Source organism: Garra rufa, chromosome 20 (genome assembly GCF_049309525.1).
Source record: "Garra rufa chromosome 20, GarRuf1.0, whole genome shotgun sequence".
Classification (NCBI taxonomy): Eukaryota; Metazoa; Chordata; class Actinopteri; order Cypriniformes; family Cyprinidae; genus Garra; species Garra rufa.
Genome location: NC_133380.1, coordinates 1,903,293 through 1,921,434, shown reverse-complemented (window position 1 = coordinate 1,921,434; position 18,142 = coordinate 1,903,293). Strand labels below are relative to the sequence as shown.

Genomic DNA, 18,142 nt, shown 5'->3' with positions numbered 1-18,142 from the left:
TAGAGCGTGCGCTCAGTAAATGGACGTCCGTGTGAAATAACAGTAATGAATTGAGCAGCAGCACCTGTACCTCATCCAGACTCACGTGTCTGTCGCTGAGCCAGATCCTCCATTAGTCCAGCTCCGCTTGTGTCTCCCAGAGACTCCATTATCAAACGGAGGGATTTTGGCTGTTGGTCACAGCGCTGACGTCTGCAAACGTGAAGGTTATGATGAACTGAAGCATCAGCGACTTCTTGAAAAACACTTTATTCTGAGACTGACCAAACTAGGATTAAAAAACTGCAGTCTTAAGACCTCTTACTTAAGACCTTCATTTAACCTAGTGATAAACAAAGCCTCTAAATCAAGTATGAGTCTCTGAATAAAACAGAGCTGTTATTTCCTCCATATTCTCACTAGATCAGACTATATAAGCCATAAAAACCCGAAGATCAAATATGATACTAAAAAACATTTTTTAGATTTTGTGTTTTATCTAAAGTTTCCCAATCCCATTTTAAAAAATTAATTTTTCTATTACTTCACAGAATTCTAAGGAAAAACTAAATTGTGTGAGATGTAAACTCAACGTAAACCAAAAATTACGACAGAACTCAGAATTCCAAAAAACAAAGTAAACATTTCAAGAAAAAAAAAAGCCCCCACAGATTTCTGAGACAAAAAGTGTAAAATTACAAGATGCAAACTCAGAATTTATAGAAAAAAAGCTCCATGTGCATGATATAAACTCAAAATAATAAAAAATTGTGAGATGTAAACTCAGAATTCTGAGGAAAAAAATTTAACTGTAAGATAATAAAAAAAACTACAAATTGCAGGATGTAAACTCAGAATTCTAAGGAATAAAACTAAAAATTGTGATATTTAAAAAAAAAAAAAAAAGTATGTTACGAAATGTACACTTAGAATTCTGAGGGAAAAACATTGTAAGATGTATAAAAAAACACTAAAATTGCAAGATGTAAACTCAAAATACTAAGGCGAGAAAAAATTGTGAGATGTAAAAATAAAAATAAATTATGATATGTAAACTCAGAATTCTGAGTAAAAAAAAAAAAAAAAAAAAAAAAAAGATTAAAAAAACCCTACAAATTGCAAAATGTAAAATCAGAATTCTAAGGGCTAAAACTAAAAAAAAAAAAAAAAATGTATGTAAACTTAGAATTCTGAGGGGAAGAATAATTGTGAGATGTATTAAAAAAAAATATATATATATATATATATATATTGCAAGATGTAAACTCAATTCTAAGGCGAGAAAAAATTGTGAGATGTAAAAATAAAAATAAATAATTATGATATGTAAACTCAGAATTCTGAGTAAAAAAAAAAAAAAAAAAATTAATAAAAAGACCCTACAAATTGCAGGATGTAAAATCAGAATTCTAAGGGATTAAACTAAAAATTGTGATATTAAAAAAAAAAAATGTAAACTTAGAATTCTGAGGGGAAAAAACATTCTAAGATGTATAAAAAAAAAACCACTAAAATTGCAAGATGTAAACTCAAAATTCTAAGGAAAAAAATTGCAGGACAACGCAATTGTGAAAAAAAAGTGAAATGTTTTTATAACAAAAATAATTGCAAGATGTACACTTAAAATTCTAAAGGAAAAAACAAAATGTGAGATGCAAATAAAAATTGCAAGATGTAAACAAGAAATTGTATATATAGATAGAAAAATTGTAGGTTTAAAAAAAAAACATGCAAGTCATTTCAGAATTCTAAGAGGGAAAAAAAAAAAAAAAACCACCACAGAATTCTGAGGAAAAAACAAAACAAAAAAATAGCAGGAAGCAAAGCTGCATGACATAACCTGAAAATTCTGAGAAAACTATTATTTTTATTATTGTAAATGAGCTTCCAGAGGTCTGACTGTGGATGCTGAGGTCAATCTAACTCTGAGTCCAGATCTGTCTGTATCGCTCAAGGAACGTAATCTGCCATCAGATGGAAATAACCTGCTAAGAGGATTGAGAGCCTTGCTGGACATTCACAGCAACGAACACACACACAGACAATAAAAGGCTCCATTAACGCAAATGAAAGACATAGTGGACGGATTCAGCCTCATATTTGTTGAAGCGACAGGATCAGAGTGTCTGAAACGTTCACCTTGAGACCATATAAATACTTTCTCCCAATAAATCCTGCTACAAAATAAATCTCTTAAAGGCACAGTGACTAACCAATATTGACTCACCGATCGCAATTACAGATATGAATAACAAGGTGTTTTGCAGCTTTCTAACACATTTATGACACATTCTAACATCAACCGTAATCAAGAATTTGACATACTGAGCCAAAACCAGTGCACTCAAATGAAGCTTTGACGTCTTTATCACAACAAATCACTCAAATAAAAACAAATAAGATCAAAAATGGAGACAAAGATTGTTTATTTACAAAAGCCAATGAAGCGCACAAAACCGCTGCTCAGAACTCAACATCTGAGCGCTCCAACTACATAAAAAGAGTAAATAAAAAGAAAATCAAAGGAAATGGAAAATATTAAGATCCAGAAGAAAAAGCAAATGGTTCTTGAATGTTTTCAGCACTCAGATCAGGTCAGCCACTGAAAAACAAAACAAGAGTACGTGAGAGTTAATAAGCTGAAAAATATCTGTAAAACTGTCTTAAATCAAACGACTTTATATGAATATGCACTGAACAGATGACGCATGTTCTGTAGATATACGTGTATTTGACTGTGTTCCTGCTCACCGTTCATGGGCATTTCATCAATCTGTGTGGAATAGTACTGCTCAATATCACGCAGGATACGGATGTCGTCGTTCTTCACAAAGTTGATGGCCACACCCTTCCTGCCGTAACGACCCGATCGACCAATCCTGACGACAGAAACTTCATTTATATACAGATTAAAAAAACAGACTTAAAATGCAAAGAAACTTCCCTTTTAATCTCGCAATCTTTTTTATAAGTCAGAATACTATGAGAATAAAGTCAGTATACCATAAGAATAAAAACAGAATACTACAAGAGTAAAGTCAGAAATTGTACGAGAATAAAGTCGGAATACTACAAGAGTAAAGTCAGAAATTGTATACTACAGAATACTATGAGATTAGTCAAAATACCACCAGAATAAAGTCAGAATACCACGAGAATAAAGTCGGAATACTAGGAGAATAAAGTCGGAATACTACAAGAGTAAAGTCAGAAATTGTATACTGCAGAATACTATGAGATTAGTCAAAATACCACCAGAATAAAGTCAGAATACCACGAGAATAAAGTCGGAATACTACGAGAATAAAGTCGGAATACTACGAGAATAAAGTCGGAATACTACGAGAATAAAGTCGGAATACTAGGAGAATAAAGTCGGAATACTAGGAGAATAAAGTCGGAATACTAGGAGAATAAAGTCGGAATACTACGAGAATAAAGTCGGAATACTAGGAGAATAAAGTCGGAATACTAGGAGAATAAAGTCGGAATACTAGGAGAATAAAGTCGGAATACTACGAGAATAAAGTCGGAATACTACGAGAATAAAGTCGGAATACTAGGAGAATAAAGTCGGAATACTACGAGAATAAAGTCGGAATACTACGAGAATAAAGTCGGAATACTACGAGAATAAAGTCGGAATACTACGAGAATAAAGTCGGAATACTAGGAGAATAAAGTCGGAATACTACGAGAATAAAGTCGGAATACTAGGAGAATAAAGTCGGAATACTAGGAGAATAAAGTCGGAATACTAGGAGAATAAAGTCGGAATACTACGAGAATAAAGTCGGAATACTACGAGAATAAAGTCGGAATACTACGAGAATAAAGTCGGAATACTAGGAGAATAAAGTCGGAATACTACCAGAATAAAGTCGGAATACTACGAGAATAAAGTCGGAATACTAGGAGAATAAAGTCGGAATACTACGAGAATAAAGTCGGAATACTACGAGAATAAAGTCGGAATACTACGAGAATAAAGTCGGAATACTACGAGAATAAAGTCAGAATACTAGGAGAATAAAGTCGGAATACTAGGAGAATAAAGTCGGAATACTACAAGAGTAAAGTCAGAAATTGTACGAGAATAAAGTTGGAATACTACGAGAGTAAAGTCAGAAATTGTATACTACAGAATACTATGAGATTAGTCAAAATACCACCAGAATAAAGTCAGAATACCACGAGAATAAAGTCGGAATACTACGAGAATAAAGTCGGAATACTAGGAGAATAAAGTCAGAATACCACGAGAATAAAGTCGGAATACTACGAGAATAAAGTCGGAATACTACGAGAATAAAGTCAGAATACCACGAGAATAAAGTCGGAATACTAGGAGAATAAAGTCGGAATACTACGAGAATAAAGTCGGAATACTAGGAGAATAAAGTCGGAATACTAGGAGAATAAAGTTGAAATACTACGAGAATGAAGTCGGAATACTTCGTGAAAAAAGTCGGAATACCACGCAAATAAAGTTGGAATACTACTTGAATTTAGGTCGAAATATTACGTAAATAAAGTCGAAATATGAGAATAAAGTCAAAATACAAATGTGAATAAAGCCAAAAATGTTTGGAGAACAAAGTTGAAATTCCGAGAATTATTTTGTAGCAGTTATAAGATTAAAGTTATAATGTGTGTGTGTGTATGTATGTGTGTTTAATATTTATGTTAACTCTTTGTGTCATTTCAGTTTCAATTTTTAGTATATAAGGTTAAATGAAAATAAAATGCAGCATTGGCCACTAGCTAGAATAATGTTTAATTTTTATTTATCTTATTTGCATTAACTTCTGTTGATTTAATTTCAAGCAACAATTTATGGTTTTAATTTGTAGTAACACTGATCTAGACTTTTTTTTGTCTAAATGGTTAAAAACCTCACAGAAGCAAGATTCATTCGTGCTCACTATTAGACAAGGCTGTGTGTTGTACCTGTGGATGTACAGCTCTCTGTTGTTGGGAAGGTCATAGTTAATGATGAGAGAAACCTGAGGCACATCCAGACCTCTGGCCCAAACGTCTGTGGAGATCAGCACTCGACTACAAGAAAAACAGATTACAAACACTTCTTAGTGACATGTATTTGCTTTTAAGGTAGTAGCAACAGATCTTTTCTTGCATACTGTGATGTACATCTGAGTGGAACAGATCTTAAAAAAATAGAATGTAGGGTGGGGCCTGAATCTGTGTACTGACTGTTGATTGGATGTTAAGATGTGGGCGTGGCTCTCAAAAGTGTGTGCAGATGAGTGTGAGCTTGAGGGGCGGAGTTTACGAGCACTGCATAAACATGCATTTAGAAAATAGATGTGTGACCCTGGACCACAAAACCAGTCATAAGAGTACATTTTTTTTTATAAGATTTTGAAATGTTTTTAACTTTCCATTGATGTATGATTTGTTTGGATAGGACAATATTCGGCGGAGATGCAACCATTTGAAAGTCTGGAATCTGAGAGTTCAAAAAATAAAAAAGACCCCCAAAATATTGAGAAAAATCAGCTTTAAAGTTGTCCAAATGAAGGTCTTATGAATGCATATTACTAATCAAAAATATATATTGTATATATTTACAGTAGGACATTTACAAAATATCTTAATGGAACATGATCATTACTAATGATTTTTGGCATAAAAATCATCAATTCTGACCCATACAATGCATTGTTGGCCATTGTGCTACTTAAGACTGGTTTTGTGCTCCAGGAAAGCATATGGTGAGTTTCATTCATGCAATTAATAATTTGTTCTGCGAGTTTATACCTGGCTCCAGATCTGAACTCCTTCATGATGGACTCTCGCTCTTTCTGTGGCATGTCTCCATGCATCGACGACACTGTGAAGTTTGCCTCTCTCATCTTTTCCGTCAACCAGTCCACCTGAAAACACATGGCAGAAATTAAACATACATGAGACACCACTGCTGTTTTTGCATGAAGTACAACTACATTTTGAAAACTGATTAATCAGCATTATTGACTAGTTCAAACGCAAATAAACAAATTACCGTTCATATGATCCTTCAGAAATCGTTCTAATATGCGGATTTGCTACTTAGGAAACATTTGATTATTATCAATGTTGAAAACAGCTGTGCTGCACAATATTTTTGTGGAAACGGTCGTACATTTTATTTTTCAGGATTCACAGATGAATAGCAAGTTCAAAAGAACAGAATTTATTTAAAATAAAAACATTAATGTCTTCACTGTCACTTTTGATTAATTTGATGCATCCTCAATGAATACAATTGTTTGTTTACTTGTTTACTTTTGAACAGCAGTGTATCATAGTTCCCACAAAAATAGTGGGCATCACAACTGTTTTCAACATTGATAATTAGAAATGTTTCTAGTTTAGAAAATCAGTATATTAGAAAGATTTCTGAAGGATCATGTGACACTGAAGACGGGAGTAATGATGCTGAAAATTCAGCTTTGATCACAGCAATTAGGGGCCTATGATTCCAAGATGTGGAAAACACGGACGGAATCCTGTCATAAAAATAGATTTAAAGATTTTTTTAATTTTCGGATGAATAAATCAAAAGTAGGTCAGTATGTTTAAATCAAAACGCAATATGGATGCGTTTTTTTACTAAACACATACTGAAAACGGCAGTATGTGTGTTTTCAACCTCTGCCGTCTCAAAATATGAGTACATAAACACAAACAATCTCTAGAATTGCTCTGAGTGTCACTTCATGAAAAACTCATAAAGCTACAAACAAACTCAAAAGGTCTTCACAGCAACCCATCAAAATAAACTGGTTGAACTTGGAAGAAACTGTGACATAAATATATTAATGTAATGATACTACTACTACAACTACTGAAATCATTATTAAAATATTATTTTTAAGAAATATTTACCAGAATTTATTTACCCTGAAAAATGCAAATACACAACACAGTATTTCTGGAAGAAAAATTATAAATCAGTTTTTTATAAAATTTATTATTTTGAGATTTATTTTAGTATTTGTAGTATTACAGAATTTGGTAAAAAAAAAAAATAAAAATAAAAAATAAAATAAAAAATGCAATGCCTTAAAATTACATTTTTGCATTGCTCTTAAGTTGTGTAAGCTTCATTATTTCAATTAACTGGATATGCTTTTCTATAACAAAATTTAAATTAACCATTAAAACAGAGTGTAGAAAAATTAAAAATGTAGAAAAAAAAAAAAATCCAGAAAAATTAAAACAAAAAAGTAATTCGGAAAAAAACAAACAGAATTTGGTAGAAAATAAAATGGATTTCATAGGGCACTAAGCAATCAATAACATTTCAACAGATATTCACATAGAAAACAGCTGTTTTAAATTCTAATATTTCACAATTTTACAGTATTTTAGATTAAACAAATGCCACCTTGGTGAGCGCAAGAGTCTTTTCAGAAACATTAAAAAATGTGCTTGAAAGCAATGTAATCTACCTCTCAACGAACTGATTGTTAGCCAACTAGTTAGCCAACATAATGCCACATCCATTCCAGATATGCCGGACATTCAGTGAGGGTAGTGTGGTTTATTGTGTGACGTGACCGACCTTGCGTTTGGTGTTGCAGAAGATGACGGCCTGTGTGATGGTCAGCGTGTCGTACAGATCACACAGAGTGTCGAACTTCCACTCCTCTCGTTCGACGGCCACGAAAAACTGCTTAATACCCTCCAGCGTCAATTCATCACTGCAGACAAATGGAAACACTTTAATTCAACATGTTACAACAGTAGAGCAGATACTGATATGTGTGGTCACTCTATATCTCCAATAATATGAGGAGGTTGAAATGATCTAAACATATAATGCAATGCAATCCAATGATGATTGAGAGATGAACAGATAAACGCTCCTCAAAAGATGTGAGATGTTTTGGAGCCTTGGGAAGATCATTCCTCCACTAAGGCACAGTGAAAGTAAAGCTTCCTCAAAAGGTCCTGATAGAGTTGTCAAAGTACTGAGTTAAGTAAAGCCAAGCTATTTCAGTCCAGTAAGTGTTCATCCAGACATATTACTAGTTATTTTGAAGTTTGCTTGATAGAAATCAGTCAAGATTTGACAGCAAAAAGACACTTAAAGCACCAGCTGAAGAAGGACATTTGTACAATCATACTAAAAGAATTGACAAAACAGCTTTATTTGGGAGCCAAAGTATATTTTGCGACACTGTTACTGCTGCGAGATCCAGTGAGGAGTGTTTGACCTTGCTGCGTAATGAATCTGGTTGAGAATCTTTCAAATACTGCTGATGTGCGTCAGAAATCCAGAAGTAGTGATGCTAACTATAATCATTGTGTTGTGGTAGAAATACTCTAATGCATTATTCATTTCAGGGTTTGTACAACCTTTTAACAGAAATTCAAGCACTTTTCAATGACTTTCAAGCATTTCACACAACCAGTTCCAGCACTTTAAATACATAAAATCACCATTATATCCAGAAGACTGCATCAGGGGAGCACTTATTAGTTTAGGCTTATTAGTTATTCCTTTCGACATTTTGCTGTATATTTTGAAATTATAAAAGTCACTGTTATACAATATAAAATCATAAAGAAAGCTGATTTTGTAAGAAAACACTTAAGACAAAAAAAAAAACTGAATTTGGTAACAAAACATAAGGTGGGCAAAAATAAAGAACATTTCATAAGGCCCCAAGCATGCAATTTGTTAAACTATTAATAAACATATTTTAAATTAAGTTTCATGCTTTTAGATCAATACAATTTTATTTAACCACTAAAAATGAGTCCATAAAAATTAAGATGGAAAAAAAATACATTTGCAGACTTTATAGGGCACTAGTTAAACAGCAATGTTGATCATTTAGAGGCCTTTATAGGGTTAAAACAGCACAAATTATCCTGAACCGCTCACCGTTTGACCAGGATGCGGATGGGGTCGGTCATGAACTTGTTGGTCATCTCCAGGATCTCGTGTGGCAGCGTGGCGCTAATCAGACACACCTGAGTGGCGGGCGGCAGGTATCGGTACACGTCGTAGATCTGTTCCTTAAAACCTGCAGAAACAAAAAACGGGTCACACGGGAGCTAAAACCAACGTTCACAAGTTCACACAAACATTCGGAAACATTTTAATGACATTTTACCCTTGTTGAGCATTTCATCTGCTTCATCCAACACCAGCATCTTAATGGCACGAGTCCTCAAACTCCTCCTGCGGATCATGTCTGACAAAGAGAAAAGTGGTTTTATTATATTATAAATCTCTCGGAACATTCATGCAGTCACTTCAGAAAAAAAAAAATGCATGAATATAGTGGAAACTTAGCTTGAAAAACAGCACATTCAGACATCAAATTAACATATGCATGCATGTGCACATCAGCATCTATTTAGTATTTAGCAACCTGACAGGGTGTTGCTGCTCAATTCATATGTAAAAAGGACAGCCAATCAGATGCCGTGGACAAAGTCTTAAAGGTACAGGTTAGAACTCACCAAATACTCGTCCAGGTGTTCCAGCGACCACATGCTGACCGTAGTCCAGCTTCCTGATGTCCTCGCCGACGTTTGTGCCTCCGATACATGCGTGACACTGAACGTTCATGTAGTCGCCCAATGCCAGCAGCACCTGCAGAACAGAGGAAGTGATGTCATGTCAGACGCAGCAGGTTTAAAATTAAATAATTAAATAAATAAATATGCAACTGTTTTCTAAAGTTTTGTTTTACCTTCTGGATCTGTCCTGCTAACTCTCTGGTCGGAGCCAAAATCAGCGCTTGAGTCTCTCGAACCTAAAGTCAAAAAAGGAATTCAGAAATGTGTGTGATGGAGGAAGAATAACTACTTGAAATTAAATTAAATTAACAATAAAAGAAAGGAAATAAAAATGTATTAATAATAAAAAAAGACAAAAAAAATTGAGAAACATTGCAGCTATTTAACCTTTTACATTTTTGTTTAAGTTTTAAAATAACTCAAACTTAATTCAAAATTATAGACAGAAAAAGAATCTAAAAAAAAAAACCTTTTCATTTCAGCTAGTGTCCAAGACAACATTTGTCCTTTGTTTAAGTTGATGTACTAAAATAAAAAATAATAACTAAAAAGAAAATAAAGACATTTATAAAGAAAAAGGAGAAGAGAAAACAAAAACAGCTTTTTAATTACACCAAAATATCACCGGAGGGATTTTATAAATTGTGACGGAGGAAACAGATTTTTTTTTTTCAGTTAAAATAAATAAATAAATGAATACAAATACAAAAAGCAAAATTAATAAGAACTTTGCAGCTAATTTCCAAATTAACTTTACATTTTTTGTTTAAGCTGAAGTACTAAAATAACTAGCACATAATTCAAAATTGTAGAAAAAAAAAATTAAAAAAAAGGGGAAAAAGTTTATTTTGATTTCAGCTAGTGTCCAAGAAAACATTTGTCATTTGTTTAGTTTAAGTTGATGTGCTAAAATATGCAAAACTTAAAATACAGAAAAACAGTAATAAATGTAACATTAAAATAAAAACAGAAAATAAATTCTAATTTAAAATATAACAAACAGTATTTTGATTACACCAAAATATCACTGCAAGGAACTCGACGTTACGTCAAAAAAGGATTTTAGAAATTGTGACAGAGGAAACAGAATCATTGTGGTTTAATAAAAAAAAAAAAGAAATTAAACTGAAATGTATTAAAAAAATATTAAAATAACAATAACAAAATAAATATATCAAAAGCAAAATGAATAGTTTAGGTTAAAGTACTAAAATTAGTTTAGGTTAAAGTACTAAAATAACTCAAATTAAATAAAACTACTTATTCATATAAAAATTATATTTAAAAGCATTTTTAAATTACAATAAAAACAGAAAAAATTCTAATAAAATCTAATTTAAAAGGTACTTTATAACAGTGCTTTAATGACACCAAAATATCACCAGTAGGATATTAATACAGTCAGGCTGGGAAGTAAACGTGACGTACCTGAATATCCAAACACTGCAGCACTGACACACAGAATGTGGCTGTTTTACCAGTTCCAGACTGTGACCTGAAGAAGAAACAACCTGTGTTAGTCCATTTAAACCACAAAACCAAACATAAACAGACATTTATACATTACACCAGCCACGTTTCTCTAATTTCCCCACAATATGAATCCAGCGTGACTTACTGGGCGATGACATCTCGTCCCTTGATGATCTGTTTGATGGCTCTCTGCTGGATGGCTGAAGGCTTCTCAAAACCTGAAATCAATAAAAACATAAATAACCATTCATGTTTTGATGATCTGTTGCCTTGTTTCACAGCCTTTCACATCAGTCACAACTATGGTAAGCTGGATTGCCTGAGGCAGGTATAAGGCGGTTAATGTCCTTCATTTATGATTTGTTTATTTTTTTTATTATTACATTTATCATTTTCTACTTGTTATACCCCTGTTGTACCTTGTACCCTACATATGTAAGTTGCTGCTACACATTTATTTGTTGTTTTGAAAATAGTGAACTGTTAGCTATTTGGGGGGAAATGGGGGATATTCTGAGATGTGAATGTCTCTTTTTGTTGCATTCATTTATTTCTTCTGTTATGAGAAATGCCTGTAAGTATAAAAAATAAACATTCGTGGATTTACAGAGGGGTGTATTAGTGAACAGAACTATCCAGTAACAAGACATTATGCTAATGATAAACAACCCACAATATATCAACAAAACTAAGAATCAAATAACCTTGTATGTGCAAGAACATAAACAACACATTCATTCTGATGGCTTTCTCTCTCACACACAAACACAATTATCTAAACAAGCATGTTTTAATAGCTTTTTAAGCGTTTATATGTAAAAACAATGACTACTGGCTGTCTTATACTAGCCTGAGTGATGATTTTAACACAGTAAACATAAAAACACAAGCTTTTGAATCTACATTCTCCTCAGTTTCTAACAAACATGATAAACACTATTGGTTATTGATCGATGTATCGGTGTGTTGATATCCATTGAGCGTGGATCTCCTCTCACTTCCTAATAAATCTCATGTAGAGCTCTATAAGCTGATGTGTGATGTATTTCGGCAGTAATGAATGATTAAATGGCAGTTTTTACCGTAAGCGTAGATCCCGCGCAGTAAATCTTCCCTCAGGCCCATCGTGTCAAACGTCGGCGTTACATCTACCTCTTCGCTCGTCTCAAACTCGACTTTCGTCATGTCTTCCTCCTTCAGGAGCCTCTTCCTCACGGGAGCAGCGGCAGCAGCCATAATTGTGATAGATTTGTGATATAAATTACGAGTTAAAATATGAAAGCGCGACTGTGCGCGTCTGCAGGCCGAACGGAAGAGCCGCGTGTGTCGCTGCTGTGACGCACAATGCAGGAGACGCGCGGTGACGTCAAGCTAACTGGCCCCGCCCACTACGCTTTTTTAAACAATCGTTTGTTTATATTTATGTCTCAAAATCTCTTTTTAAACATGAAGAGACCAGATTCATGAGTTCATCCAAATTTCACAAAAAGCTTATGGACGTAATTATAATTTAAGTCAAAGTTAAACATTGAAGTGAGTTGTTTTTGTGTCTCTTCTGAGGAAGATCCATTCACTTGTTTGCCAATGAACCACACAGAGACGTTTTAATAAGATTTATTCATGTTTATTTGATCTCTGTTTTAAAGATGTGTTCTTTGGGTTGTTTTGACTACTCAAATGAGAAAATATGAAAATATAACAATTAATTTGATTCCTGCTAGTTACATTTCACATACATAAACAAAAATCTGTCTTTAAACCTCTTTTCTTTATTTAAAGTTGATCTAGACGAGTACATGGAAACTATCCAAGGTCCTGTTCATCGTAAAGCTTTGAAAACTGCAACTCTATATGAATATAGGTGACAAAAACATGGTAACTATAGTTAAACCATGGTAACAAACTTTGGTGAACTTTTTTGAATCAAACGAATCACAGTTCGTGCTCCGAGGTCCTAAACTGAATCAAATGATTCACAAATCCTCTCTAAAGCTCTGATCTAAATTAAATGATTCGCGAACCCGCTCCAAAGCTCCAAAGCTTAAATCACATGATTTGCAAACCTGTTCCAAAGCTCCGATTTAATTTAAATTATTTGCGAACCCGCTTCAAAGTCTCAAACTGAATCAAATGATTCGCGAACCCCCCCAAAGCTCTGATCTGATTCAAATGATTCGCGAATCTGCACCAAAGTTCAGAACTACTTCAAATGATTCACGATTCCCCTTTAAAGTCTCAAACTGAATCAAATGATTCGCGATTCCCCTTTAAAGTCTCAAACTGAATCAAATGATTCACGATTCCCCTTTAAAGTCTCAAACTGAATCAAATGATTCGCGATTCCCCTTTAAAGTCTCAAACTGAATCAAATGATTCGCGATTCCCCTTTAAAGTCTCAAACTGAATCAAATGATTCGCGATTCCCCTTTAAAGTCTCAAACTGAATCAAATGATTCGCGATTCCCCTTTAAAGTCTCAAACTGAATCAAATGATTTGCGATTCCCCTTTAAAGTCTCAAACTGAATCAAATGATTCGCGAACCCCCCCAAAGCTCCGATCTGATTCAAATGATTCGCGAATCTGCACCAAAGTTCAGAACTACTTCAAATGATTCATGAACCCGATCCAAAGCTCCGATCTGATTCAAATGATTCGCGAACCTGCTACAAAACTCTAAAAGCTTTATTTCACATATCACTATACTTGCTTAAAAAATCATTAGAAGCGATGTTGAAATTCAAAAATGAATGGCTATTTTTATCAGGTTTTTGCTATAAATCGCTTGATCAGAATGATCGCAATCACGAGTTTGAATCATTAGGAGCGGTTCCAGCGTAAATGACTCACTCAATTGACTCAGTTCATCTGTTCCTCCTCTTTTCGCGTCTTCAGTCACGTTTACACGACACTGTCAGTTCTACTACTGGCTTAGCTCACTAGTTTAATGACATTAACTGGGATAAGTGAGAAAAGTATGATGTTTACAAATAAAATATCAATTTTCCATTCCAAAGATAACATCCAACACAAATAGGAATATATTGAGGTGAGGTAAGCGGTTTACTGTTAACTAGTTACTGCTAACACTCCATTAATATGACGAGCTGCAGCTCTAAATACATGTTAGATGTTCACATTGTTCATTATGATGGAGTTTGTAGCTTAATTCACTAGATTTGAAATAGTTTGAGCTGCAGTTCAGTTCAATAGGAAATCAACTGAAAGCATCCAGTAAATCCACCATGTAATTTGATTCTCTCTCGCTTTTTAATTTAATTTTTATCTCTAATTTCTATTAAACAGATTTTCAAATTTCTTTTGTAACTTATACACGGGATCAAAGGTAATTCGGCCTATGGTTATTCTAATTACCTAAAAATAAAACCGTAAAATATCTTCAACTGAAAAATAATGCAACAAATACACAATTATTTTTTTCATCTAGTTGCCAAGGCATCATTTCTCATTTTTATCTAGGTGAGCATTATGCACTAAAATAGCTAAAACAAATTCTATATAGACATATAAAAACGCCAAAATGTATCCAAAATCAATTAAAATGTAAAAAAGCTAGTTTCAACGGCAGCAAATGAAGCTCAAAAATAACTAAAACATATCTAAAAAAATTAATAACTAGTTTCAGCTAGTTTCCAATGCAAAGTCTTTCCATTTTTGTTTGGTATAAGTCACTTAAAATGACAAAAACACAGACAATTACTAAAACGTAGTAAGTTAAAATAGAAAAATATTTAAAATACTAACAAAAACTAGAATAGTATATCAGTGATACTAAAATAACACTGGTTTGATTCTTTGATTCAAAAGATCATGTCACATGTTTTGAAACGTATCAAGTATGATTTGAGAAGGGCTGCATACTCAGACAGGAAACACTTGAAAGCGTTTTCCATTAAATTCTGATCAATTATAACGGCTCATTTTAGAAATGTACAATCCTAACGGTGATCATGTGATCTTGACACAGTCAAAGCAAACTCAAGCTTGACCGGTTTATCGTGAAATAAGACAGAAGCAAAGATCCAGCTCAAGACTCAGATTTATTGTGTGATGTTCCAACGAGCCACAGAGTGAAATACAGTCCCAATCAGTACAAAACAGCGTCCGCTTTACTGGTCCTTCAGCTCCCTCAGACGCTTGATGGCAGATTTGACCGTGACGGCTGACGTCGTGCTGCGACACAAACGGCAAACATTAGACTCGCATCAGACGATCAATCGCTTTCATGAATCAAAAATCAGATTGGGTCTTACTTGTATGTCCAGGCGCCTCCAGCGACGGTTTTCATGCAGGAGCCACAATGCCAGATGCCAACAGCCTTTCTCTTCATCTTAGTCTGGACAGAAACAGCATCTTAACATCTCAGAAAGAGCAGAAACAGCACATGCATTTAACACAACCCCCGTATTGAGTGCATCTCATCTCACCTTGCCACAGAAGGAGCAGGTGTATTTGGCGTGTTGGCTGATCTCAATCTTCTTCACCATCTTCCTGAGGGACGCACCGTAACGGGTGCCGTACTTCCCCACAATACCCACCTTCTTGGTGCGCTTGGCCTGAATGGGAGAAAACAAACAAACAAACACATTAATAAGAATGCAGAACAGTTCAAATTGATAAATGAGCATCTGGAGCACAAAACCAGTCTTAAGTGGCACGGTGTATTTGGAGCAATAGGAAAAAACACACTGTATGGGTCAAAATGATCAATTTAAGCCAAAATCATTAGGACAGTAAGTAAAGGTCATGTCCCATGAAGATATTTTGTAAATTTTCTACCATAAATATCAAAACTTAATTTTTTTATTAGTAATATGCATTGCTAAGAACTTCATTTGAACAACTTTAAAAGGCGATTAAATCAATATTTGGATTTTTTGCACCTTCAGATTTTAGATAGTTGTATCTCTTTCAAATATCGACTTATCCTAAGATGATTTGGGATGATTTATAAATCTCAATTTTTTAAAAATTGACCCTTATGACTGGTTTTGTGGTCCAGGCAATTCCCTTTATAAGTGAGAGATACAAACAAATCCAAAGGGGGGGAAAGTCTTAATTGAGTCACCTTTTTTTAAAATAATTTTATTCAGTATTAACTCAGAATTATGAGCAAAAAAAGTCAAAATTGGGAAATAGTTTCATTTTTTAAATTCCACAGCGAAAAACAAACATCTGTGGTTATAAACTTGCAATTGCAAGTCAACATCACAATTTAGACTTTATAAAATGGTAACACTGAGAAGTATGGGGAAAAAAAAAAAAGATAATTGTGATAGAGCTATATATAAAAAAAGTAGTATATTTTGTCATCTAGTTGCTGAGACAACATTTCTCATTTTCCTTTAGTTTCACTTCATGCACTAAAATAAAATAAACAATGAAAACTATATAGACATTTAAAAAAAAAAAAAAAAAAGATTTATAAAGTTTTTTTTTTTTAGTTTATTCTGACTTTTTACCCACTTAGTTCTTAGTAATTCTAAGAACTGCGGGGAAAAAACTCCAAATTGAGATACTCAGTTGTGATTAAAAAAATAAAAAGTACATTTTATGTCATCTAGTTGAGGGAAAAAGTGAGAATTACTATAGTTTTTTTTTTTTAATTCTGTGAAAGAATAAAACTGAAATGAAACTTCCATAGTCAAACTCAGTTACATCACCTTAACCCTTTTTCCCTCTTCACAATTGTTTATATCTCACAACTATGAAAATAGCAAGAAAAAAGTCAGAAATTTTAGATATAAACTCAGAACTGAAAAACAAAAGGAATCAATGTGGTAGAAAAACTAAATCCTTGGTGTACACACATACTTGGCAATAAAGCTCTTTCTGATTCAGATTCTAGAAATAAGCTTCCACAACCTGCACTGAACTAATGCTGACAGTAAAATCAGACAATTTTTTAGCATAATTTAAAGGAATCACAAAGCTTTTTGTTTCAGATAAATGCTGATCTTTAGATCTTTCCAATCATCAAAGAATTCTGATAAAAACGTAATCAACTGTTTTAAATATTAACGTTTCTGGAGCAGCAAATCAGATTAGAATGATTTCTAGGATGACTAAAGACTGCAGTAATGATGCTGAAAATTCAGGTTTGATCACAGGAATAAAATACATTTTAAAATAAATTCTAATAGAAAGGAGTTATTATAAATGGTAAATATATTTCACAATTTTACCATACTTTAAATCAAATAAATGCAGGCTTGGTGAGCTTAAGAGACTTTAAACAACATTAAAAATTTTCCTGTGCAAAAACGTTTGACTCGTAGTGTATTTGTCTTATTGTAGATATATTTACAACTACCTTAACTATTAATAAGCAACAAAAAATCAGTTTACTGAGGGAAAATTCAAGTTAGTGGCCAAAATATATTGTAATAATGTAAAGGAATATTATAGAAACACAAACTTTGTGCAAAGGAAAAGTCTGTGGCTTGATGTCGTGCAGAAAATAGCAGATTGACGTTAATGAGAATCTGAATGAACGAATTTAGTAAAGAAAAACTGTAAACATACAGCCACAAATATCCTGACAGTTAGCTCATACGCCAGATATCAGTTATTAATAAACATTTTGACAAAAACAGTTCATTACCATGTAAAAAAAACGCGCTTTGAACACTAAAGTCCAGATTAAAGTGTGTTTTCATCCAGACTTTGATTCGGAGCAGCGGCTCACTGACAGCAACATTAGCGATCATAATGTCGTTTAAAGTGGTTATCATCGTTTGTGTGAACACATACAGCACCGATGGTGTTTTATTTACTCATCCGAACATGTAATAATGAGAAAAGTGTGGTATTTGAGCGCGATAGAGAAGATGTTTGAAGATTTCCCTCTTAGGCCGAAAACACTCACCATTTTAGCAGAAGAGGTGCGGATCCAAAAGAGACCGAACGACTGCGCATGCGCGATTTACCAGCGCGCACGCTGGAGCATTGTGGGATACTGGAGGACCAACTCAAGCACACGATCGAAAACAACCGAGAACGTTCTTGTAGTTAGTAATAATAATAACAAATATAATAATAATAATTAATGTGTTTGTTATATATTTTATTATTTATATTATAATATTATATATATATATATATATATATATATATATATATATATAT

The 18,142-nt window shown here is 33.5% G+C and overlaps 2 protein-coding genes across 2 annotated transcripts; both read right to left on the bottom strand.

The window, feature by feature from the left end:
* Window positions 1-2,388: 2,388 nt before the first annotated feature.
* eif4a3 (eukaryotic translation initiation factor 4A3) lies at window positions 2,389-12,321 on the bottom strand. The gene is made up of 12 exons (XM_073825597.1): window positions 12,078-12,321; window positions 11,141-11,213; window positions 10,951-11,017; window positions 9,696-9,758; window positions 9,463-9,595; window positions 9,111-9,191; window positions 8,879-9,020; window positions 7,550-7,688; window positions 5,761-5,876; window positions 4,930-5,037; window positions 2,731-2,858; window positions 2,389-2,581 (listed from the first exon to the last, which is right to left on the bottom strand). Exons 1-12 carry the CDS (start codon window positions 12,229-12,231, stop codon window positions 2,565-2,567), a joined length of 1,221 nt encoding a protein of 406 aa, XP_073681698.1. The 5' UTR covers window positions 12,232-12,321; the 3' UTR covers window positions 2,389-2,564.
* A 2,714-nt stretch (window positions 12,322-15,035) lies between these two features.
* Window positions 15,036-17,958, bottom strand: rpl37a (ribosomal protein L37a). Its single transcript, XM_073826084.1, has 4 exons — window positions 17,883-17,958; window positions 15,442-15,570; window positions 15,268-15,350; window positions 15,036-15,187 (listed from the first exon to the last, which is right to left on the bottom strand). The coding sequence occupies exons 1-4, from the start codon at window positions 17,883-17,885 to the stop codon at window positions 15,124-15,126; spliced, it is 279 nt and encodes a 92-aa protein (XP_073682185.1). The 5' UTR covers window positions 17,886-17,958; the 3' UTR covers window positions 15,036-15,123.
* Between the last annotated feature and the right edge of the window lie 184 nt (window positions 17,959-18,142).